Source organism: Lampetra planeri, chromosome 33 (assembly GCF_965212315.1).
Source record: "Lampetra planeri chromosome 33, kcLamPlan1.2.h2, whole genome shotgun sequence".
Taxonomy (NCBI): domain Eukaryota; kingdom Metazoa; phylum Chordata; class Hyperoartia; order Petromyzontiformes; family Petromyzontidae; genus Lampetra; species Lampetra planeri.
The window spans coordinates 11364171-11388786 of NC_136139.1; the positions used below are offsets into that span (position 1 = coordinate 11364171).

Here is a 24616-nt window from a genome sequence, read left to right on the forward strand (position 1 = left end):
TCACTGGCAGTGAAGTCGTTACATCTCGCCATCGCTCCCTTACTTCTGCCAAATCGTCTGGCAGCGTGTCGCACATTCCGTGCGTGACTTCCAAAATCGGATTTTAGTTTCATCCCACTCATGGCTTGCAGGGGGGCGGGGGGCACACAAGGGGTGGGACTCGACTCCATGACGCCACTTTGACAAATCGACTAATTGAGCCATCACCAGTATCACCACCATCGGTGTAATCGCACCCGAGCCCCGGCGGGTGACCCATTGCTGGAGGAATAGCCACGGCTCCGGGGACCCCACGGCACCGGGGACCCCACGGCTCCGGGGACCCCACGGCACCGGGGACCCCACGGCTCCGGGGACCCCACGGCACCGGGGACCCCACGGCACCGGGGACCCCACGGCACACGGGTCCTAGGGGAGTTAGTGGGAGCTGGGATCGCAGGTGAGTGACGCGTCCCGGGCCTGGCTCAGCCGCTCCGCGTGAGCCACTCGTGCCTGCCTGCTGTGCGTCGCCCTTCGCCACCCCGTGCGTGTGTCCACCACGGGGGCTCTCTGTGTCCGTCCGTGCAGCGCGTGGAAGCGAGGCTGGCAAACTGGAACAGCAGCAGCAGCTGGGCTCGCATTAGCAGCAGCAGCGGCAGCAGGGCGGTGTCAGTCGTGCGTGAGAGGTGAGACTGTCGCGACTGTAACGACTGCACGGACTGGAGTGACTGCAGAACGCGTATCGATCCCATACATTAGCAGTGGCAGTTGAGTTCTGAATGAACACGATTGGGGGGTCATCCCCCTCGCCCCCACTACTATGACCCCGCAAACTCTGAACCACCTCCCACCACTGCGGCCCCCTCTCCCCCCTAGCCCCCACCTCCTCCCAGAGGCTTCGCCTCCACTCTGGAGGTCGCACGCATTGAATGACCCCGCCCCTCAACCCCCCCTACCCCCTCCCCTCGGTACCCCCCACGCACAGCAGAGACATTGCAGAATCAACAACAGCAGAGGCAGCGGCGGTCACAGCGATATATCTGTAATAGTTGTGGCAGTGGTATAGTTTTGGCACTTGTGGTTGGGCCAGTAGTATTTGTAGAAGTGGTGGAGTTGTGGGAGTGGTGGAGTTGTGGGAGTGGTGGAGTTGTGGGAGTGGTGGAGTTATGGCAGCAGTAGCGTTGGCTGAAGTAACATCAGTACTACTACCGAATCACACTCTATGCATCTGATCTTGGAAGCTAAGCAGCGCTGAGCCTGGTTCGTACTGTGTGTGAATGGAGCCTGGTTCGTGCTGTGTGTGAAAGGAGCCTGGTTCGTGCTGTGTGTGATGGAGCCTGGTTCGTGCTGTGTGTGAAGGAGCCTGGTTCGTGCTGTGTGTGATGGAGCCTGGTTCGTGCTGTGTGTGAAGGAGCCTGGTTCGTGCTGTGTGTGAAGGAGCCTGGTTCGTGCTGTGTGTGATGGAGCCTGGTTCGTGCTGTGTGTGAAGGAGCCTGGTTCGTGCTGTGTGTGAAGGAGCCTGGTTCGTGTTGTGTGTGAAGGAGCCTGGTTCGTGCTGCGTGTGAAGGAGCCTGGTTCGTGCTGTGTGTGAAGGAGCCTGGTTCGTGCTGTGTGTGAAGGAGCCTGGTTCGTGTTGTGTGTGAAGGAGCCTGGTTCGTGCTGTGTGTGAAGGAGCCTGGTTCGTGCTGCGTGTGAAGGAGCCTGGTTCGTGCTGTGTGTGGTGGAGCCTGGTTCGTGTTGTGTGTGATGGAGCCTGGTTCGTGCTGTGTGTGATGGAGCCTGGTTCGTGTTGTGTGTGATGGAGCCTGGTTCGTGCTGTGTGTGAAGGAGCCTTGTTCGTGCTGTGTGTGATGGAGCCTGGTTCGTGCTGTGTGTGATGGAGCCTGGTTCGTGTTGTGTGTGATGGAGCCTGGTTCGTGTTGTGTGTGATGGAGCCTGGTTCGTGCTGTGTGTGATGGAGCCTGGTTCGTGCTGTGTGTGATGGAGCCTGGTTCGTGCTGTGTGTGATGGAGCCTGGTTCGTGCTGTGTGTGATGGAGCCTGGTTCGTGCTGTGTGTGAATGGAACCTGGTTCGTGCTGTGTGTGATGGAGCCTGGTTCGTGCTGTGTGTGAAGGAGCCTGGTTCGTGTTGCGTGTGATGGAGCCTGGTTCGTGCTGTGTGTGATGGGAGCCTGGTTCGTGCTGTGTGTGATGGAGCCTGGTTCGTGCTGTGTGTGATGGAGCCTGGTTCGTGCTGTGTGTGGATGTAGCCTGGTTCGTGTTGTGTGTGAAGGAGCCTGGTTCGTGCTGTGTGTGATGGAGCCTGGTTGGTGTTGTGTGTGATGGAGCCTGGTTCGTGCTGTGTGTGATGGAGCCTGGTTCGTGCTGTGTGTGATGGAGCCTGGTTCGTGCTGTGTGTGATGGAGCCTGGTTCGTGCTGTGTGTGAAGGAGCCTGGTTCGTGTTGTGTGTGATGGAGCCTGGTTCGTGCTGTGTGTGATGGAGCCTGGTTCGTGTTGTGTGTGATGGAGCCTGGTTCGTGCTGTGTGTGATGGAGCCTGGTTCGTGCTGTGTGTGATGGAGCCTGGTTCGTGCTGTGTGTGAATGGAGCCTGGTTCGTGTTGTGTGTGATGGAGCCTGGTTCGTGCTGTGTGTGATGGAGCCTGGTTCGTGCTGTGTGTGAAGGAGCCTGGTTCGTGTTGTGTGTGAAGGAGCCTGGTTCGTGCTGTGTGTGAAGGAGCCTGGTTCGTGCTGTGTGTGATGGAGCCTGGTTCGTGCTGTGTGTGAATGGAGCCTGGTTCGTGCTGTGTGTGATGGAGCCTGGTTCGTGTTGTGTGTGATGGAGCCTGGTTCGTGCTGTGTGTGGATGGAGCCTGGTTCGTGCTGTGTGTGGATGGAGCCTGGTTCGTGTTGTGTGTGAAGGAGCCTGGTTCGTGCTGTGTGTGGATGGAGCCTGGTTCGTGTTGTGTGTGAAGGAGCCTGGTTCGTGTTGTGTGTGATGGAGCCTGGTTCGTGCTGTGTGTGATGGAGCCTGGTTCGTGTTGTGTGTGAAGGAGCCTGGTTCGTGTTGTGTGTGATGGAGCCTGGTTCGTGCTGTGTGTGGATGGAGCCTGGTTCGTGTTGTGTGTGAAGGAGCCTGGTTCGTGCTGTGTGTGGATGGAGCCTGGTTCGTGTTGTGTGTGATGGAGCCTGGTTCGTGCTGTGTGTGAATGGAGCCTGGTTCGTGCTGTGTGTGATGGAGCCTGGTTCGTGCTGTGTGTGAATGGAGCCTGGTTCGTGCTGTGTGTGAAGAAGCCTGGTTCGTGCTGTGTGTGAAGGAGCCTGGTTCGTGTTGTGTGTGAAGGAGCCTGGTTCGTGTTGTGTGTGATGGAGCCTGGTTCGTGCTGTGTGTGGTGGAGCCTGGTTCGTGTTGTGTGTGATGGAGCCTGGTTCGTGTTGTGTGTGAAGGAGCCTGGTTCGTGTTGTGTGTGATGGAGCCTGGTTCGTGCTGTGTGTGGTGGAGCCTGGTTCGTGTTGTGTGTGATGGAGCCTGGTTCGTGCTGTGTGTGAAGGAGCCTGGATCGTGTTGTGTGTGATGGAGCCTGGTTCGTGCTGTGTGTGGTGGAGCCTGGTTCGTGTTGTGTGTGATGGAGCCTGGTTCGTGCTGTGTGTGAAGGAGCCTGGTTCTTGTTGTGTGTGATGGAGCCTGGTTCGTGCTGTGTGTGATGGAGCCTGGTTCGTGCTGTGTGTGAAGGAGCCTGGTTCGTGTTGTGTGTGAAGGAGCCTGGTTCGTGCTGTGTGTGATGGAGCCTGGCTCGTGCTGCGTGTGAATGGAGCCTGGTTCGTGCTGTGTGTGATGGAGCCTGGTTCGTGCTGTGTGTGATGGAGCCTGGTTCGTGCTGTGTGTGAAGAAGCCTGGTTCGTGTTGCGTGTGATGGAGCCTGGTTCGTGCTGTGTGTGATGGAGCCTGGTTCGTGCTGTGTGTGATGGAGCCTGGTTCGTGCTGTGTGTGAAGGAGCCTGGTTCGTGTTGCGTGTGATGGAGCCTGGTTCGTGCTGTGTGTGATGGAGCCTGGTTCGTGCTGTGTGTGATGGAGCCTGGTTCGTGCTGTGTGTGATGGAGCCTGGTTCGTGCTGTGTGTGATGGAGCCTGGTTCGTGCTGTGTGTGGATGTAGCCTGGTTCGTGTTGTGTGTGAAGGAGCCTGGTTCGTGCTGAGTGTGGATGGAGCCTGGTTCGTGCTGTGTGTGATGGAGCCTGGTTCGTGCTGTGTGTGATGGAGCCTGGTTCGTGTTGTGCGTGAAGGAGCCTGGTTCGTGTTGTGTGTGATGGAGCCTGGTTCGTGCTGTGTGTGAAGGAGCCTGGTTCGTGCTGTGTGTGATGGAGCCTGGTTCGTGTTGTGTGTGAAGGAGCCTGGTTCGTGTTGTGTGTGATGGAGCCTGGTTCGTGCTGTGTGTGATGGAGCCTGGTTCGTGCTGTGTGTGATGGAGACTGGTTCGTGTTGTGTGTGATGGAGCCTGGTTCGTGCTGTGTGTGAATGGAGCCTGGTTCGTGTTGTGTGTGATGGAGCCTGGTTCGTGTTGTGTGTGATGGAGCCTGGTTCGTGCTGTGTGTGAATGGAGCCTGGTTCGTGTTGTGTGTGAAGGAGCCTGGTTCGTGCTGTGTGTGAATGGAGCCTGGTTCGTGTTGTGTGTGATGGAGCCTGGTTCGTGTTGTGTGTGATGGAGCCTGGTTCGTGCTGTGTGTGAATGGAGCCTGGTTCGTGCTGTGTGTGAATGGAGCCTGGTTCGTGCTGTGTGTGAATGGAACCTGGTTCGTGCTGTGTTTGATGGAGCCTGGTTCGTGTTGTGTGTGAAGGAGCCTGGTTCGTGCTGTGTGTGATGGAGCCTGGTTCGTGTTGTGTGTGATGGAGCCTGGTTCGTGTTGTGTTTGATGGAGCCTGGTTCGTGTTGTGTGTGATGGAGCCTGGTTCGTGTTGTGTGTGAAGGAGCCTGGTTCGTGTTGTGTTTGATGGAGCCTGGTTCGTGTTGTGTGTGATGGAGCCTGGTTCGTGTTGTGTTTGATGGAGCCTGGTTCGTGCTGTGTTTGATGGAGCCTGGTTCGTGTTGTGTGTGAAGGAGCCTGGTTCGTGCTGTGTGTGATGGAGCCTGGTTCGTGTTGTGTGTGAAGGAGCCTGGTTCGTGCTGTGTTTGATGGAGCCTGGTTCGTGTTGTGTGTGATGGAGCCTGGTTCGTGCTGTGTGTGATGGAGCCTGGTTCGTGTTGTGTGTGAAGGAGCCTGGTTCGTGCTGTGTGTGAATGGAGCCTGGTTCGTGTTGTGTGTGATGGAGCCTGGTTCGTGTTGTGTGTGATGGAGCCTGGTTCGTGCTGTGTGTGAATGGAGCCTGGTTCGTGCTGTGTGTGAATGGAGCCTGGTTCGTGCTGTGTGTGAATGGAACCTGGTTCGTGCTGTGTTTGATGGAGCCTGGTTCGTGTTGTGTGTGAAGGAGCCTGGTTCGTGCTGTGTGTGATGGAGCCTGGTTGGTGTTGTGTGTGATGGAGCCTGGTTCGTGTTGTGTGTGATGGAGCCTGGTTGGTGTTGTGTGTGATGGAGCCTGGTTCGTGTTGTGTGTGAAGGAGCCTGGTTCGTGCTGTGTGTGATGGAGCCTGGTTGGTGTTGTGTTTGATGGAGCCTGGTTCGTGTTGTGTGTGAAGGAGCCTGGTTCGTGCTGTGTGTGATGGAGCCTGGTTCGTGCTGTGTGTGATGGAGCCTGGTTCGTGCTGTGTGTGATGGAGCCTGGTTCGTGCTGTGTGTGATGGAGCCTGGTTCGTGCTGTGTGTGAAGGAGCCTGGTTCGTGTTGTGTGTGATGGAGCCTGGTTCGTGTTGTGTGTGATGGAGCCTGGTTCGTGCTGTGTGTGATGGAGCCTGGTTCGTGCTGTGTGTGATGGAGCCTGGTTCGTGCTGTGTGTGAATGGAGCCTGGTTCGTGTTGTGTGTGATGGAGCCTGGTTCGTGCTGTGTGTGATGGAGCCTGGTTCGTGCTGTGTGTGAAGGAGCCTGGTTCGTGTTGTGTGTGAAGGAGCCTGGTTCGTGCTGTGTGTGAAGGAGCCTGGTTCGTGCTGTGTGTGAAGAAGCCTGGTTCGTGCTGTGTGTGATGGAGCCTGGTTCGTGTTGTGTGTGAAGGAGCCTGGTTCGTGCCGTGTGTGATGGAGCCTGGTTCGTGTTGTGTGTGAAGGAGCCTGGTTCGTGCTGTGTGTGAAGGAGCCTGGTTCGTGCTGTGTGTGATGGAGCCTGGTTCGTGTTGTGTGTGAAGGAGCCTGGTTCGTGCTGTGTGTGATGGAGCCTGGTTCGTGCTGTGTGTGAAGGAGCCTGGTTCGTGCTGTGTGTGAAGAAGCCTGGTTCGTGCTGTGTGTGATGGAGCCTGGTTCGTGTTGTGTGTGATGGAGCCTGGTTCGTGCTGTGTGTGGATGGAGCCTGGTTCGTGCTGTGTGTGGATGGAGCCTGGTTCGTGTTGTGTGTGAAGGAGCCTGGTTCGTGCTGTGTGTGGATGGAGCCTGGTTCGTGTTGTGTGTGAAGGAGCCTGGTTCGTGCTGTGTGTGGATGGAGCCTGGTTCGTGTTGTGTGTGAAGGAGCCTGGTTCGTGTTGTGTGTGATGGAGCCTGGTTCGTGCTGTGTGTGATGGAGCCTGGTTCGTGTTGTGTGTGAAGGAGCCTGGTTCGTGTTGTGTGTGATGGAGCCTGGTTCGTGCTGTGTGTGGATGGAGCCTGGTTCGTGTTGTGTGTGAAGGAGCCTGGTTCGTGCTGTGTGTGGATGGAGCCTGGTTCGTGTTGTGTGTGAAGGAGCCTGGTTCGTGCTGTGTGTGGATGGAGCCTGGTTCGTGTTGTGTGTGAAGGAGCCTGGTTCGTGTTGTGTGTGATGGAGCCTGGTTCGTGCTGTGTGTGAATGGAGCCTGGTTCGTGCTGTGTGTGATGGAGCCTGGTTCGTGCTGTGTGTGAATGGAGCCTGGTTCGTGCTGTGTGTGAAGAAGCCTGGTTCGTGCTGTGTGTGAAGGAGCCTGGTTCGTGTTGTGTGTGAAGGAGCCTGGTTCGTGTTGTGTGTGATGGAGCCTGGTTCGTGCTGTGTGTGGTGGAGCCTGGTTCGTGTTGTGTGTGATGGAGCCTGGTTCGTGTTGTGTGTGAAGGAGCCTGGTTCGTGTTGTGTGTGATGGAGCCTGGTTCGTGCTGTGTGTGAAGGAGCCTGGATCGTGTTGTGTGTGATGGAGCCTGGTTCGTGCTGTGTGTGGTGGAGCCTGGTTCGTGTTGTGTGTGATGGAGCCTGGTTCGTGCTGTGTGTGAAGGAGCCTGGTTCGTGTTGTGTGTGATGGAGCCTGGTTCGTGCTGTGTGTGATGGAGCCTGGTTCGTGCTGTGTGTGAAGGAGCCTGGTTCGTGTTGTGTGTGAAGGAGCCTGGTTCGTGTTGTGTGTGATGGAGCCTGGTTCGTGCTGTGTGTGATGGAGCCTGGTTCGTGCTGTGTGTGAAGGAGCCTGGTTCGTGTTGTGTGTGATGGAGCCTGGTTCGTGCTGCGTGTGAATGGAGCCTGGTTCGTGCTGTGTGTGATGGAGCCTGGTTCGTGCTGTGTGTGAATGGAGCATGGTTCGTGCTGTGTGTGATGGAGCCTGGTTCGTGCTGTGTGTGAAGAAGCCTGGTTCGTGCTGTGTGTGAAGGAGCCTGGTTCGTGTTGTGTGTGAATGAGCCTGGTTCGTGCTGTGTGTGAAGGAGCCTGGTTCGTGTTGTGTGTGATGTAGCCTGGTTCGTGCTGTGTGTGGTGGAGCCTGGTTCGTGTTGTGTGTGATGGAGCCTGGTTCGTGCTGTGTGTGAAGGAGCCTGGTTCGTGTTGTGTGTGATGGAGCCTGGTTCGTGCTGTGTGTGGTGGAGCCTGGTTCGTGTTGTGTGTGATGGAGCCTGGTTCGTGCTGTGTGTGAAGGAGCCTGGTTCGTGTTGTGTGTGATGGAGCCTGGTTCGTGCTGTGTGTGAAGGAGCCTGGTTCGTGTTGTGTGTGATGGAGCCTGGTTCGTGCTGTGTGTGAATGGAGCCTGGTTCGTGCTGTGTGTGATGGAGCCTGGTTCGTGCTGTGTGTGATGGAGCCTGGTTCGTGCTGTGTGTGGATGGAGTCTGGTTCGTGCTGCGTGTCAGTGAGACACTGCACTGCAAGATTACTCAAAGATGGAACTATAGCAATGGATTATTTAATCCATATATGCGGAGCTTTGAGGGTATGACCACGTCGCAGTAGAATTAGCAGCAGGAGTTTATGCTGAGTATTATCCGAAGTAGTATCATCACAAGGAGCTATTGCGGAGTCGTATATGTGTAGTATATCCACAGTAGTTTCAGCAGTAGTATATGTGCAGCAGGACCCAGAGTAGTAGCAGCAGCAGGAGTATATGTGTGCTGTCGTAGTATCAGCGGTACTATATGTGCAGTAGTATCAGCAGTAGTATCAGCAGTAGTATCAGCAGGGGTGTAGTGTGTGTAGTAGTATTAGGAGCAGCAGTAATTAGAGCAGGCAGGCGGCGTCTCGGTGTCACGGGAGGTGCCGCACCCTGTGGTTCCCATGCGTTTCCTTTCCGACAAAAACAATTTAAGAGTCATCATCATTATCGTGTTCCCGTCATCACCATCATCATCATCTTCGTTGGTTCTTGCTCAGTTTAGCATCATCTTGGCAAACTCGCGCAGGTGAGTTGCGAAGGCGTGAAGGTGACGTGTGGGCAAAGGGGTAGAAATGAAGGTGTAGGGGAGGTGTGCAGGTAGGTGTGCAGGTAGGTGAGCGGTTGTTGATGGAGTTATGGAGATGTGAGGTGTGGTAAATGTCTGCCCGTGAATGTGTTTGGCTGAAGGTGGAGTGACTGTGTCCATGTGATTGATTGAAGGTGTACAGGTGAGCGTGTGCAGGCAAAGGTGTTGTAGGTGACGTGAAGGTTGGTGAATGATTTATCAAGGTGTGTAGGTGACAGTGTCGTGCAGGAGTGTACATAAACGCATGGTCAGTGTATGCAGATGAAAATGTCCAGGTGAGTGCGCAATGAAGGTGTGCAGGTGAGAAGGTGAATCATTGATGTGGTGTGAAGGTGGACACGTGAGTGCACGACCAAGGTGTACAAGTGAATACGCAGCGAATGTGTAAAGGTGTGCGGGTGAATGTGGTGCACGCAAGCAGGTCAGTGCGCGTTGAAGACGCGGCGCAGATGAACGTGCTATGAAGGCGAGTGCTTGCAGGTGCATGCGGGTGCGCGACCTGAAGTGGTGCGGGCGTTGTCGGCGCGCAGCTGAGACCGCGTGCGCGCCGTGCCGCCCCACAGGGGGCCATGTCCCGCGCAGATCTGAGCGCGGTCCCCGCCTTCTTCTCCATCTCCATCCTGGCGCTCGCCGTTCCGCTCAACCTCGCGTCGCTCGGGCTGCTGTGCGCACACGGCCGCCGGCGCCGCTCCCCCACGGCGCTCTTCATGATAAACCTCGCGACGTCTGACCTCCTCTTCCTGCTCAGCCTCGCCTTCCTCGTGCCCTACTACCTGAGCGGTCACACCTGGTGCCTGGGCCGCGTCATGTGCCACGTGGTGACCACGGCGCTCTTCACCACCACCTACACGAGCACGCTGCTCCTCACGGCCATCGCCGCCGACCGCTACGTGGCCATCGTCCACCCGTTCCAGGCCAAGGCGTGGCGCAGGGAAGGCTACGCGGGCTTGGCCTGCGCGGCCATCTGGGTGGCCACCTCCAGTCACCTGGGGGTCCTCAACGTCGTGGACTTCTTGGACGTCGGCGGCGGCGGCCGCAACGACACCAACGGCACGGCGGGGGCGACCTGCTACGAGTCGTTCAGCGACAGGGACTTGCGCTTCGTGTCCTCCTACCGCCTCTACGTGGCGATCATCTTCTTCTTCCTCCCGCTGCTCGTCACCGCCTTCTGCTACGCGAGTGTCATCAGGAGCCTCTCGAAGCAGGCAGCCGAGCGACGCGGCTCCGCGCAGCGGTCGCGCTCCGTGCGGCTCGTTGCTGCCACCATGGCGGTCTTCTTGCTCTGCTTCGCGCCCTTCAACGTGAGCCACGTCATCGGCTTTGCCAGGACCGAGAACATCTGGTGGCGCCACGTCTCCCTCATCCTCAACTCCCTCAACTGCTGCCTCGACCCCCTCATCTACTATTTTGGCGCGTCCAGGGGATCCGGAAGCTCGGGCAGTGGTACCAGGAAGGGGGCGAACAAGGGGGTGAACGGTCCCCCCAGGATTCGTGAGGAGTCCCAGAGCGCCGTGTGAGGAGCAAGGACCCCCGCGGGGTAGGGTGGTGTGGGGACCTCAACGATGAGGCCATGCCAGGACCCAGTGGGGTCCGAGTCACTGCGACCTCCGCCCCCCCCCTCCATCTGCGAGAATGCATCGGAGCCATGGCTCCTCCGATTAGCACGGTTGGCTACGTACGGTGCGAAAGAAGTCCAACATACATACATGGCTGGGAGATGTGAAAACCTCTGCACTGATGAGTAGCGCTGCAGACACTAGCCCCAAGCCTAAACCTCTAACTCGAACTACAAACCCAACCTAAAACTTTTAGACCTAACTACAACAACGCTGACCACATTGCTCTGACATTAACTGAATTAACCTTATCTTTTAATCCCATAATACTAACCCAAAACTAATGCTGACTCGAAGCCACTATCCCTAATCTCAAGCTCAACTCTAACACTAATCTTTCCTTAACTCGAACCCCCGAACCCCAACCCTCTCATTATCTCTAACTCCATTACAATTTATTCATGAATTTAACCTATATTCTTGGCTAGCGCATACACGCAGACTTTGAATGAGTGTAAGGAGCCTCCTGCTGGTGCCAGGGACCTCGAGTGTAGCACTTGAAGTCCAGCTGATCGTGCAATGGGCCTAGTTGGCCAGAGGTCATGGGATTAACTGAAAAGTTTGAAAAGGGGCACCCGTGAGGAGGGGGAGGGTAAATTAATGGGTCAGAGAAGGTTCGAGAACACGGTGGGGATGGAAGCGGGTAAAAGGGGCAGAGAGGGGGGTCACCAGAGGGCCGTTGATGTTCGCCCGAGAAGTCTCCGCAAAGCGCGTTGGACTATTCTACATCTGGTGGCAGCTGTGGGATGTCGCCTTCAATCTGCCAAGCGTCAACAGTTCCGTTGGGAGACTGGGAGGAGGACGGAGCCGCGGTTACGTCGGGCGGCTTGGGACGAGCCACGACAGGAGACGGGGAGCCGATCTGTCCTCCGCGGACCAGTGCCGCCGTTGTCGGGAAGTCCGCCACCAGTCCGCCGAAGCAGCTGTGTCAAGCGCTACGCCCGCGATGAACACACCGAGGTGCGAGGTTCCGCCTCGAGTAGGAGAGGAACTTGACAGTTACGGAGCTGCTCGCTACGCTGCTGCAGTAGCAGCGGTCGGTAACAGAGCCCGCACCACCAGCAACACACTGTGAGTTACAGCAGCTGCCACTGGTAGAAAGTGCCATCAAGGTGGGGCAATCGACGTTGGCCACCCTGTCGCCCGGACGAGTCGACCCCGCCACTGCAGTGCTCTCACCGGCCGCCAACCACAGGGGGAGGGGGGGAGGTGGGGTGTGGGGGGGGAATGTCACAACCGACCGGCGGCAACCAGGAGCCAAACCAGAGCAGGGCCAAACCGACCTGCGGGAACCACCCAAGTGGGCCAGGGGCGGCGGGAGACGACGCTGAGGCCACCGGGTCGCTTTGGCCCTGCGGATAGGTTCCCAGCTACGGGTGGTGATTGGAAGTACCTCATGAAGCAGCGTACACCGTTCTGGACTGGAGGAAGCACTAAAAACTCTGGAGATGCACAACCCCCGTCTGGCATGGTTCAAGGACTCCAGGACTGCCAGCCCAACGGAATGGCTCCGAGTCAGCCTTGGCGTACTGCAGGACACTGTTGGTGTTGGGTGGAGGCGCCGTTCCACGTTTGGCCCAGGTGGCGCGAGGTTCATTGGTGGTGGAGCGGCGCTTCATCTTCGCCCGACGGGCGAGCGTCGTGCTCACGGTAACGGAAAAAGCTGTACGCGCCTCCACGTGGGATCCTAGGAATTTTCAAGCACACGCGGAGGTGAGTGATGGGGCCGGCCCTGGTGCTGGCGCAGGTAATGGAGGGTGCCGACGGGCTGGCGGAAGCAACAACGGTGACGGGGACAAGGGCGGCGCCAAACGGCGACATCGCTGCAAGATGTCGTAGCGTCGATCCATGTGCTGCCAATAGCGCACAAGTTTTTTAGCGGGCAACAACCACGCCATTGGACTGACCGAGACCCTGCTGCAACAACTCGCCCTCACACCGTCACGACCTGCCACCGCCGTGGCCAGTAGGGCCGCATTGCAAGAGAGTGGCGCGTTGCAAGAGAGTGCCGCGTTGCAAGAGAGTGCCGCGTTGCAAGAAGGTGCCGCGTTGCAAGAGAGTGTCGCGTTGTAAGAGAGTGCCGGAGCGAACAAGCTGCGACCCCCGACGTGCTCCTCACCTTGACGCCGACACGATGCAGGCGAGTGGCGGCGTCCTGGACCTCCCGGGCAGACTTCTCACCCACGTCATCACCGCCCCAATTCACCTCGCACACCGTGCCATCCATTGGCGTCGCTATTACCTCTCGGGCGTTATTAAAAAATAAACTCCCTTCGACCTCTTTGCCACTCCGTTCTACCTCGGAGCCTGTCCCACGGCCTGACTCGGCAGTGGCGTCAACCGGCGAGACGAGTGGTTGGGCTGCAACATCGGGGATGTCGGTTTCGCTCGGGTCGGTGGCGGCCGTAGAAGTGCGCGTTTTGATTGGCACGGGTGCTCCAGCCGCCATCATGTCCACTCGTAAGTTTCACTTGTTGCCCGAGGAATTTCGCCAGTTGTACCCGATAGTGGTACATTTTATAGCGGCAAGTGGGGGTAGCATGGGGATATTGGGACAGGTGAGAGCTCCGGTGTGTATTGGTGAATTGTCGATCATTCTAGTGTCCAACATGCTTCCCGTTCCTGGATTGTTGGGTACAGATCTCTGATGTGGTATGCCCATAAAAAATACCACAGAGTACGTGTGGAGACCCCTTTGGGGAAACACCTCTACTTAAGAGCAGAAGGTGCCGATGCCCCTCTATGCGGACTCTGGTCAGCGAGTCCGTGACCATTCCTCCCGCAGCCCAGATGTCGGTCCTACTACGTGACCGCAACCCCCTTGTTACCACTCAAGCGGATGCCTATCCCGGTCTCACCAACATCTCTGGTCACAGAGTGGCGCTCGTTGGCAGGGGCGGACACAGTTTTGTTGAACAGCAGTTTGTTTGCACAAGTTCTGAACATGTCAGACAGAGCTACGAGCATGCAGGTGGGGGCCTACGTAAGACTCCTGCCCACCATGGAATGCCAGGGCGACTTTGCGCCGATAGGATCAGGAGAACGTCCCTCAGGAGAAATTGACGACTCATGGGTGAACGCTGTCTCAATGGAACATTTAAATGTGTCAGCCGATCAGGCTAAGAAACTTCGAACGTTACTAGAGAAATGTGCCAATGTCTTTAGTAAAAACAAAGGAGGTGCGGCACCTCTTCATCAGAATTCTTACAGGACGAGCCCAGTTGATAGAGATAAATGTGTTGCAACCGGTGCAGGAAATGCGGCAAAAGTTATTTCACCGTCAAACACGATGCAGTCATTCTGGTCAAGACGTCAGACGGCTCGCTGCTTTCCTGCGTGGATTTCCACCGCATTGACAAGGCCGCCTTACCACCCCCGCATGTAGACGACTCCTTGGATGCTTTAGCGGGAGCTAATTCTTTAAGCGCCGCCAATACTTTGTTGGGTTTTTCACAAGTGCCCCTTGACACCGAGTCCCGCCATAAAACCACATTGCAAACTGCATTGAGGACTCCATAAGGGATGACAAAGTTTAACTGCTTTCAGATGGTTCTTCAGACGGTGCCGGCAGCTTTCTGTCTTATGGAATGGTGTCCGTGGGCCTTCATTGGGACACATGCTTCACGGTGGCGAGATGTTAACTACCTCACCTTGTATACAGGAGACCGTGGGTTTGATCCCCACCCTGTATATTTGGAGTTTGCAAGTTCTCTCCGTGGTTGCGTGGATTTTTTTTCCAGGTCCTCCGGATTTTCTCTCCACATTTAGAATCAAACATGCGTTTAGAGTATTTGGCTGCTATCAATTTCCCCGTGATAAGTCACTTCGTTGAGCTCTCATTTGTGGCCAGGTCGCTTCTGAATAAGAGTTGTATGGCTCAGTGGGCCTTGCCTGGAGGAAAAAACAGGGGGAAACATTCAAATCGCAAACGTGCAGGCTTCAGGGTCGGGGTCGAACCCACGACCTCCTGTATGCCAGGTGAAGTAGTTCACATCTCGCCACAGCGGCGCGATGTTAACTACCTCGCCTGGCAAAGTAAAAGGTTTCAACGGTCCGTGTCTAATTATCACCGGTTCGTGGCGAACTTCGCTACCATTGCTAAAAACTTTTCATGCCCTGACAGGTTAAATATGAGGGTGCTTTTGGAGGTCTAACTGAAGAGACAGCCTTACCTACAGCGATGCTCGTCGTTGATGATGGCACCTCCCTTTTCACGTTATCTTGACTTTGCCCTCCCATTCAGCCTGGACACGGACGTCGGTGATGTTGGGATTGTAGCCGTGCATTCACAGACGCAGCAGGACCAGGAGATGGGCATCGCGTGTGGCAGCAGGCACCGGTTATTGCCAGCAGAACAGCGCTGTGCTGTGTTACCGCTGCGAGCTGCTGGCTGTTGTTCACTTCGTTTAACAGTTACGACCCTACCTGCAGGGCCATACATTTACAATGCGCACTGACCACACTGCACTACAATGCTCATTATGAATTGATCAACCATCAGGCCAGCTGGCCAAATGGTTTGAACACCTGAAAGAAGATGCTTTTATGGTCGTACACAGGAAAGGTGCACGACACGCTCATGCTGGTGCTCTGCACCTCCGATTAGCACGGTTGGCTATGTACGGTGTGAAAGAAGTGCAACATACATACGGACCGTCTATCCCCACCTGTGCCTTGTACATGCATCACGGGTGCGCACACAATGCAAAGACAATCTCCCCAAACGAGGCTGCAGCGGTCGTTCCCGTTTACGCACTGCCAGGTGACGTGATTACGACTTCAGGCTAATTCGGGCGGCAGACTGGTAGCGGCTGCATGTAGAGCAAAACTCCTTGCAGCCGCAACGCAGCTCAATCCGCTAGTGCCGATTCGGGGTCATCGGAAAGCCAGCCATATGTTTTGTGGAATGACCTCCACTGATTCGTTGGGATGTGTCCACCCAGCGTCGCTGCTTAGTGGGAACCGACTCCACTTTGCCAGAAGCTATCCATCGACATACATGCTCACCTGCGTATGCACCTCGGAGGACGTAAGATGACATCTGCCTTGCAGGGTCGTTATTTTTTTTTATGACTGCGGATGTACATCGATGGGGTCGACCCGTGTGCCAGGATTGCATCTGCCACAAACAAGCAAACGGCAGCCACACGACCACCACGACGATCCATCGCAGTGTCAGGAAAGGTGAACAGTTTCGTAGCTACGAGCTTGTTGGGGCCTTTTGCCAAGGCTCAAAGTGGAAATAGATTCTTGCTCGTGGGGGTCGAATGCTGCATTGACTGGCCGATGGCTTCGCCTCTTGCGGGACCCGACTGCTCAGTCCGACGGGCACGTCAGAGACGAGGGCCCTCCGCAAAGGCTGTGAATGAACCGGCGCAAGCACGCGGTCTGTTCTCCTGTCACGCGTGTTTCTATCATGCGGATGGGAATTGGATGAAACGCGATTGAGTGAACAGAACTATGTCACGCAAGTCGGAATAAGCGGTTGTGCGGCTGCCTCAGCATAGCTACACACAAGACGGGATGCTGCTGGATGCTTCTAGAAGCTACCCACGCGCCTCGGTGTTTGTTCAGCCTGCTTATGCATCTCACGTGTTATCGCGGACTGTGTTTTACCTTCATATTATATATTATAACGCGATTTTCCCATAACGCGGTGTTCTTCAGGAACGCAACCACCGTGTCACAGAAGAACAGACTGTGTTCCTCGCAATTACTCTAAGATGCTTGTGAGATGCTAAGGACTTAAAAGGTGCATGCGAAGAACGCAGACTGAGACCTTCACATTCCGGCAGTTTTGACGGCATACAGACTAGCCCCTCCACAATGACTCTTTTCGGATTGTTCACCCTTATTCTGAGTGCATGGCCACAACTTTATCCCACCTATTGAAACGCAGCTGGCAGACATCCCGGCCTGAGCCGATACACGGTGGACGTCCTTTCGCCACTCTCTAACATACACAAGGCTCATGACGCTGGCCTGGCCACCTCGCACGGATGCACTGGTGGCTCACGAACAAATTCGATTTGAGTGGTGAGACACTCTATACCTTCGAAATTTGGCGAACCTGGCGTGGATCCACTGGCCACAGGTCCCATTGAGCACATCGACTAAGCAAGGCCCAGTGACATTCGTTGCAATTGGGATGCAATTGGGACGACTTGGGTTTGTTTAGCCTTCTCAAGCCAGTCGCGAATGCATCACCACGTCCCATGCCATCCACACCAATTAACCCCGCCTCACAGTCTCTGCCAGCGTCTCGGGTGCCACCCACTCCACAAATGGTGTCCACAGGTCCGCCTGCGTCATGCACCAGTATACCCTCGCCTGCCTCATGCACCAGTAAACCCTCGGCAGGCTCGATGCACCAGTATACCCTCGCCTGCCTCATGCACCAGTAAACCCTCGGCAGGCTCCATGCACCAGTATACCCTCGGCAGGCTCCATGCACCAGTATACCCTCGGCAGGCTCCATGCACCAGTATACCCTCGCCAGGCTCCATGCACCAGTAAACCCTCGCCAGGCTCCATGCACCAGTATACCCTCGCCAGGCTCCATGCACCAGTAAACCCTCGCCAGGCTCCATGCACCAGTATACCCTCGCCTGCCTCATGCACCAGTATACCCTCGCCAGGCTCCATGCACCAGTATACCCTCGCCAGGCTCCATGCACCAGTATACCCTCGCCAGGCTCCATGCACCAGTATACCCTCGCCAGGCTCCATGCACCAGTATACCCTCGCCAGGCTCCATGCACCAGTAAACCCTCGCCAGGCTCCATGCACCAGTATACCCTCGCCTGCCTCATGCACCAGTATACCCTCGCCAGGCTCCATGCACCAGTATACCCTCGCCAGGCTCCATGCACCAGTAAACCCTCGACAGGCTCCATGCACCAGTATACCCTCGCCAGGCTCCATGCACCAGTATACCCTCGCCAGGCTCCATGCACCAGTAAACCCTCGCCAGGCTCCATGCACCAGTATACCCTCGCCTGCCTCATGCACCAGTATACCCTCGCCTGCCTCATGCACCAGTATACCCTCGCCTGCCTCATGCACCAGTATACCCTCGGCAGGCTCCATGCACCAGTATACCCTCGCCAGGCTCCATGCACCAGTATACCCTCGCCAGGCTCCATGCACCAGTATACCCTCGCCAGGCTCCATGCACCAGTAAACCCTCGCCAGGCTCCATGCACCAGTATACCCTCGCCAGGCTCCATGCACCAGTATACCCTCGCCAGGCTCCATGCACCAGTATACCCTCGCCAGGCTCCATGCACCAGTATACCCTCGCCAGGCTCCATGCACCAGTATACCCTCGCCTGCCTCATGCACCAGTATACCCTCGCCTGCCTCATGCACCAGTATACCCTCGCCTGCCTCATGCACCAGTATACCCTCGCCAGGCTCCATGCACCAGTATACCCTCGCCAGGCTCCATGCACCAGTAAACCCTCGCCAGGCTCCATGCACCAGTATACCCTCGCCAGGCTCCATGCACCAGTATACCCTCGGCAGGCTCCATGCACCAGTATACCCTCGCCAGGCTCCATGCACCAGTAAACCCTCGCCAGGCTCCATGCACCAGTAAACCCTCGCCAGGCTCCATGCACCAGTATACCCTCGCCAGGCTCCATGCACCAGTATACCCTCGCCAGGCTCCATGCACCAGTAAACCCTCGCCAGGCTCCATGCACCAGTATACCCTCGCCAGGCTCCATGCACCAGTATACCCTCGCCAGGCTCCATGCACCAGTATACCCTCGCCAGGCTCCATGCACCAGTATACCCTCGCCAGGCTCCATGCACCAGTATACCCTCGCCAGGCTCCATGCACCAGTATACCCTCGCCAGGCTCCATGCACCAGTAAACCCTCGCCAGGCTCCATGCACCAGTATACCCTCGCCAGGCTCCATGCACCAGTATACCCTCGCCAGGCTCCATGCACCAGTATACCCTCGCCAGGCTCCATGCACCAGTATACCCTCGCCAGGCTCCATGCACCAGTATACCCTCGCCAGGCTCCATGCACCAGTATACCCTCGCCAGGCTCCATGCACCAGTATACCCTCGCCTGCCTCATGCACCAGTATACCCTCGCCAGGCTCCATGCACCAGTATACCCTCGCCAGGCTCCATGCACCAGTATACCCTCGCCTGCCTCATGCACCAGTATACCCTCGCCAGGCTCGCCGGCGGCAACTTCCGTGGCGACTTCGGAACAAGCCACTGGCATCTCGCCGTGCCCGCTGTGGTTGTCCGGACTGTGAGTGGGCATGAGACTAACTCAGGCAACTGCCACTAAGCCTTCGACAATTGTGGTGGTCGTGAGAATGCGATTGTGCACTCGTGGTTCGATGCATTGGCATTTGCTGCTGTCTATAAATTGCAATATTAAAGTCGGCAAGATGTGTTGGTTAGTTGAACGTGGCAATTGCACCATATATAGTAAATAGTTTATTAAGAATGTAAAAACTGTAAATTTTGATTCCACGCTTATATTTGACAGGGTGCACGGGGTTAATGGTTTGCACGCTGTGTCGTTCTCGTTGCGTTCTTGTTAAGATTGGCACATTTTAATAACTTTAGCCAAGGATATGGGGAGGCAATCCTCATTATTAATGAATGTAACCAAGGGTTTTTGGCTCGCGTATACTGAACATGCAGCTATTGAATAAGCAGAAGGAGCCTCCCGTATGTTTGCCTTTCCGTGGTGCCAGAAGGTTCGAGAATACGGGGGGGGCGGAGGCGGATAACAGAGACGGGTCGTTGGTGTCCTCTCTATGTGTGACCTCTCTACGCGTGACCTACGTCGTTTCGGGTAAATAAAGGTCCACCTGAGAAGTCTCCCACAAACACCCTGGACTCGTCTACGCTTGCGCTAACCCTAAGGTCACCCCTAACCCCTCACATTATCGCGAATGCTCCCCTTGTCGACTTGTCCCACCCCCCCACAACTTCACCACGTAGCCCCCACCCCCACAACTTCACCACGTAGCCCCCACCCCCACAACTTCACCACTTAGCCCCCACCCCCACAACTTCACCACGTAGCCCCCACCCCCACAACTTCACCACTTAGCCCCCACCCCCACAACTTCACCACGTAGCCCCCACGTGGCCGTGTGTGAGCTGTGCATGTGTGGCGTGTTGGTTGTGTGCTCCATTCATTGGAGGCTTTTGTAAATCCACCGCTGGATGATGTCCTCCATACGCCAGTGCGGCCGTGGGGGTTTTTCGACAATTCTTCACTACGCTGGTCAATTAGGGTCGTTAAAATCAAGGTGGGGAGGAGGGGGGTTGGCGGTCTACATGCACCACGAATGTAGCTGTCTTCCGGCATTGTAGTCAGGTCGCCGGGTTAATAGCGCAACCGGGCGACCACTGCCCCCTCTCTTATGTCTATAGTGTGTCAATATTGTGCGTGCGCTGTGCGTGTCTGTGCTATGTGTGTTTAGCGTGTGGGTGTGCATAGTGCGTGCGTGCGCCATGTAAGTGCTGCGTGTGTCTGCTAAGCGCGAGTTTCTTATTTACCGTGTGACCAGCTGAGAGCCCAGCGAGACTAAACACACATCTGCCTCTCTTGCAGGAGACACTGGGGTTTCAAGAGCAAACACAGGGGCAGGGGCAACATGAGATGCGATATGGAATAACGTATAACGGGCGCGGCGAGTGCTTGTGCAACCACCGCAAATGCAGCAGCGGCGACATCAACAAATCATTCGAGGCAGATTTGTCTTGGGGCGACACCGGCAGCACAGCGACATGTCTAGAACCACGTGGCTGGAGAAGTTTTGCATGTACATGCCAATCACGGTGGGCAGCGGTGGGCAGCAGAGGACAGGACAAGCATAGCCATTGAGCTATAAATGCACCGATGCTTGCATTGGATATGTACCGTTCGGGGTACAAATCTCTGGTCCCGACACTGGTGAGACAAGGCCATATAGAGAAGGTTGTCTGGTGTAAGTCAATGTTGGCATGTTTTGCCACAAGTACGTGTGGTTAATGCAGACTTGATTCCTTGCTTAAAGGTGTCCATTTGGTGTTTGAACATCTTAACACCTGTTGCATGTGTCAGGAAGGGCAAAACCGGTTCTTATTTTTTCATATTTAGATTTTGTTACACGGATGGTCTCGTTCAGCCAGTTGCCCGGTGATTTACAAGGGAGATCAAGTGGTGTGTGAGCAACAGCAGCAGCAACGAAAATAAGACCACGAACACTCTCATTGCAGAGGACAGGGGCCTGAAGGAATATCACACAACCGACAAACGAGACGTGTTTAACGGTCACAAACGAAACACGCGATTTTAAAGAAAAAAAAGTGCAGAATTTTTTGTTACAAGAAGGACCAGAAAAAAATGTTAGGTGCAAGGAAGCTCTTTGTGTGTTGGTCTAACAGCGACATGGACACACGTGGATCGTAGGAAAGCCTGCAAGCACGTGGGAGCAAGAGGCGCCAGCAACATGTAGGCGGCACGGGTTGCAAGTATGCCATGTTTTGGGGGGGTCTAATTAAGAGATAAAGAGGGGGAGTGAAGGGAGGGAACCAAGCTGTAGATGGAAGACACGTGGAGTCCAGCAACGTGGAGCAGCAACGCGAAACTATGTTTTAACAGTTTTAATTAATTTTTTTTTATTAGGAAGAATGAGGCACTTCTGGGACTATGGGAAGGAGTTGGACTAAGTGGTCCGTGAGGTGATTGGCGGATTAAAGAGCACCTTGAGGATGACGGCACTATGTTCGTTGAACTTATTCCGCACAGTACGTAGCCAACCATGACAATCGGATTGTGCGGGCAAAGGACAACTAAACACAAAAAACAGCTTTAAAGAAATTCGTTTTCGATCTAGATTTAAAAGTGCATAGCTCCAGTGGCTTCATAATAACGGAAGAGCATTCCAGACAGTCGCAGAAGCAGTAATATAATGTGGGCAGGAGCAATCAGTTAATCAAGTCTTTTTTCTACGGTACTATTTCGTGCAAAGGATGCAATTCAAAGTGCTGTACAGGTAAAATAAAACATTGTTAAAAGACTAAATCGCAAGAAAAATAAAAGCAATTTCCAGACAAAACTAAATTGCATGATAATAAATTGCTAGCGAAGGCATAATTAAAAAAGTAACACTATAAATTATGTTTAAAAAAAAAATGTTTTTAGATTTAACTTTAAATTGCTTAATGATTGCGAAGCCCTCAGGTTCCGTGGCAGGCTGCTGCACAGGCGAGGCCCATGCGCACTGAAGGCCGCTTCTCGTGAGGTTTGGTCCTGGCCCTTGGGACGACTAAAATACCGGACCCAGAGGATCTGCGGGATCTTGTTGGTTCATATATTAAAAGCATAGAAAACATGTATGCTGGTGCCAAACCATTCAACGATTAAAAAAACAATAAAATAATTGTAAACTAAATTCTATGACTGACTGGCAGCCAGTGCAAGGACCGTAACATTGGTGTCACGTGGTGGGTGCTCTTTCTGGTTTTCGTCAGCACAGGTGCTTCTGCATTCTGAATAAGTTGTAGGTTACATGTTGATTTTTTTGGAAGACCGGAAAAGAGAGCATTGCAGTAGTGAAGTCTGGTAATTAAAGCATGCATCAGTCTCAGTAGTAAACCGAGAGAGAAAACGCCGTACCTTAGCTATATTTCTAAGATGATAAAATGCCGTTTTGGTGATATATCTGATGTGGGCTTCAAAGTTCAAATCCGGATCAAACCAAACGCCTACGTTTTTAATCTGCAGTTTAGCTTTTCAGTCAGCGAGCAAACTTTTGTGAGCAGTTCATCTCTTTGGGCTTATGCTCCAATTGCCAAGATCTCTGTTTCGTCTTTGTTAAGTGCCAGTAAATTCAGTGACATCCACATTTTAATATCATCAATGCTCTTCATCAGGTTCTCTATGGGGCGTACATCATTCGGAGATACTGAAATGTACAGCTGTGTATCAACAGCATCGCAACGGCAATCAATCTCACGTTTCCTGAAGATATCGCCCAGTGGTAGCATATAGAGACTGAATGTAACAGGTCCCAGAATGGAGCCTTGTGGAACACCGCATGTAATTTATGTCTTGAAGGACGACAGATCACCTATGGATACAATTGCTCTCTGCCGGTCAAATAGCTCTTAAACCAATTTGCAACTTTACCGGAGAGGCCGGCCCATCTCTGTAGTCTACCAAAAAGAATATCGTGATCAACCGTGTCAAACGCTACGCTGAGTTCCAAAAGCACAAGGACAGAACATTTTTCGTCATCCGTGTTCAATCTTAGATCATTAACAACCTCAAAAAGTGTTGTTTCAGTGCTATCTTGAGCACGAAAACAGGACTGAAAATTTTCAAATATACAGTTTGCATTTAAGAAAACAAAGTTATTTGAGGACTAAGTTTTTCAGAATTTTACTCAAAAACGGAAGGTTGGAAATAGGCCTGAAATGATTGTGTATCAGTGGATGCATATTACTTTTCTTAGGAATGGGTTTTACCATGGTGGTCTTACGTATTTTGGGAAAGATACCTGTTGCTAGGGGTTGAATTATAATTGCAAGCAATTCCTCAGCCACGCAACTGTAAACCATTTGGAAAAAGGTCGGAATCGTATCGAGTGAGCAGGTTGAAGACTTGCGATTCATTACTTCTTGCCTTACCATCTCCGAGTTAGCCAAAGTAAAGGAACTCATTGTTTTTTTTCATGTAGTGCGTGGGGGCACTGGAGCAATGACTGAACATAACATGTTTAACTCGGCTTATACCATTTCTAAGTGAAGTTATCTTTTCTCTGAAGAATGCCACCAACTCTTCACATTTGGCAACGGTGATGTGATCAGAGTAGTGTTTAGGGGCCAGATTAATCAGGCAATCAATTGTTGCCAAAAGTACTTGTGGGTTGTTTTGATAGTGTTCAACCAACTTTTAAACAATGAGACCGTCGACCATTGCTAATTGCATTATTAAATTTGGTGAGATGACCTCTCTGAATATGGTAGTCGACAAGTAATTTGTTTTTTTCCATTTCTGTTCCGCCTTTCTAGAGATCCACTTAAGTATAAGAATGTCCTCATTGCTCCCCGGTGTGTTTTTTTAGCTTAATATTTCTTCATTTAGCCGGTACTAGCATATCAATGGTAGCTGTTAATTTAGTATAGAGATGATCAAGTAGATAAACAGCGGATGGGGGTAGTGTGTAAGTATTGGTATAATGTTGATGTATGACATTTTCAGTGACTTCAGATGTAAGATAATGCTTCTTAACCACACGCTCCAAATTACAGTTTTATGGACACCAATGCTGAGAAAAAGACACAATAATGATCTGAAAGAGCTACATGGGAAACAAAGGTTACATTAATTGTAGGGCCTCGAGTGATGACCAGGTCCAAAATATGCCCAAGTTTGTGAGTGGGACAACCGACATGTCATGTAAAGTCCATTCAATTTAAAAGCTCCATAAAATCTTGTGCTTTTGAATCAGTAATGTTGTCCACGTGCAGATTGAAGTCACAGATTATATTATAGTTTGTAGTGATAATAGAAAGCAATTCTGAAAATTCGTCAAAGAATGCAGGGCATTGTTTCGGAGGCCTATATATGGTAATAGCAAGTACAGGGGTATCACATTTTAATTAAAGTATGGTGCTCAAACGAGCTGAAATCGCCAAAACAAATTTTCCTGTAACTTAGTGTTACTAATAATCGCAGCCATACCCCCACCCTTTTTTCCTTTCTTGAATGAATTTGCAAAACTGTAGCAAGGGGGTGAAGCTTCAATCAACACAGCGGGTTGGTTACTATTTAGCCAGGTTTCTGTTAAAAACATGCAATAGAGTTGTTATCGGTGATTATTTCATTTATAACAAACTAGCGGGAAGTACCCGGCGTTGCTCGGGTCTTAAAAATATATCAAAACTACTCTTAAAAATATAACAGCAGTGCTTACTGACTGTGGTGGTACCTGCTATGACTACAGCAGTGCATACCGACTGTGGCGGTACCTGCTATCACTACAGTAGTACATGCTGACTCTATAGCAGTATTTATCGACTTTATAGCACAAAGTAATCACTTGACAGAGTGGCGTGGTGAGGCCTAGTCCCGTGCAGAGCCTCCGGCCTCGCCTAGATTGTCCAGCCGGCCGAGGTGGAACCTTGGCAGGCTGGGGCTGGGCTGATACCCCTGACTCCCCCCCCCCAGGCACGATATCCCCGGCCGCTCTGCAGTAATATCTACGGCCTATAGTGGTAGCATGTACCGACTTTATAATAGTAATAACTGCACGCATTGGGGTGGGGGGGACATG

At 53.6% G+C, this 24616-nt stretch overlaps 1 protein-coding gene across 1 annotated transcript; it reads left to right on the forward strand.

Annotated features, from left to right (window-relative positions):
- The first annotated feature begins 990 nt into the window (after positions 1–990).
- Positions 991–11555, forward strand: LOC144729798 (free fatty acid receptor 3-like). The gene is made up of 2 exons (XM_078610301.1): positions 991–1239; positions 9254–11555. Exon 2 carries the CDS (start codon positions 9260–9262, stop codon positions 10205–10207), a length of 948 nt encoding a protein of 315 aa, XP_078466427.1. The 5' UTR covers positions 991–1239; positions 9254–9259; the 3' UTR covers positions 10208–11555.
- The last annotated feature ends 13061 nt before the right edge of the window (positions 11556–24616 follow it).

Coding starts and splice junctions, on each gene's coding strand:
- LOC144729798 (XM_078610301.1), top strand. CDS start 9,260: ATGTCCCGCGCAGATCTGAGCGCGGTCCCCGCCTTCTTCTCCATCTCC.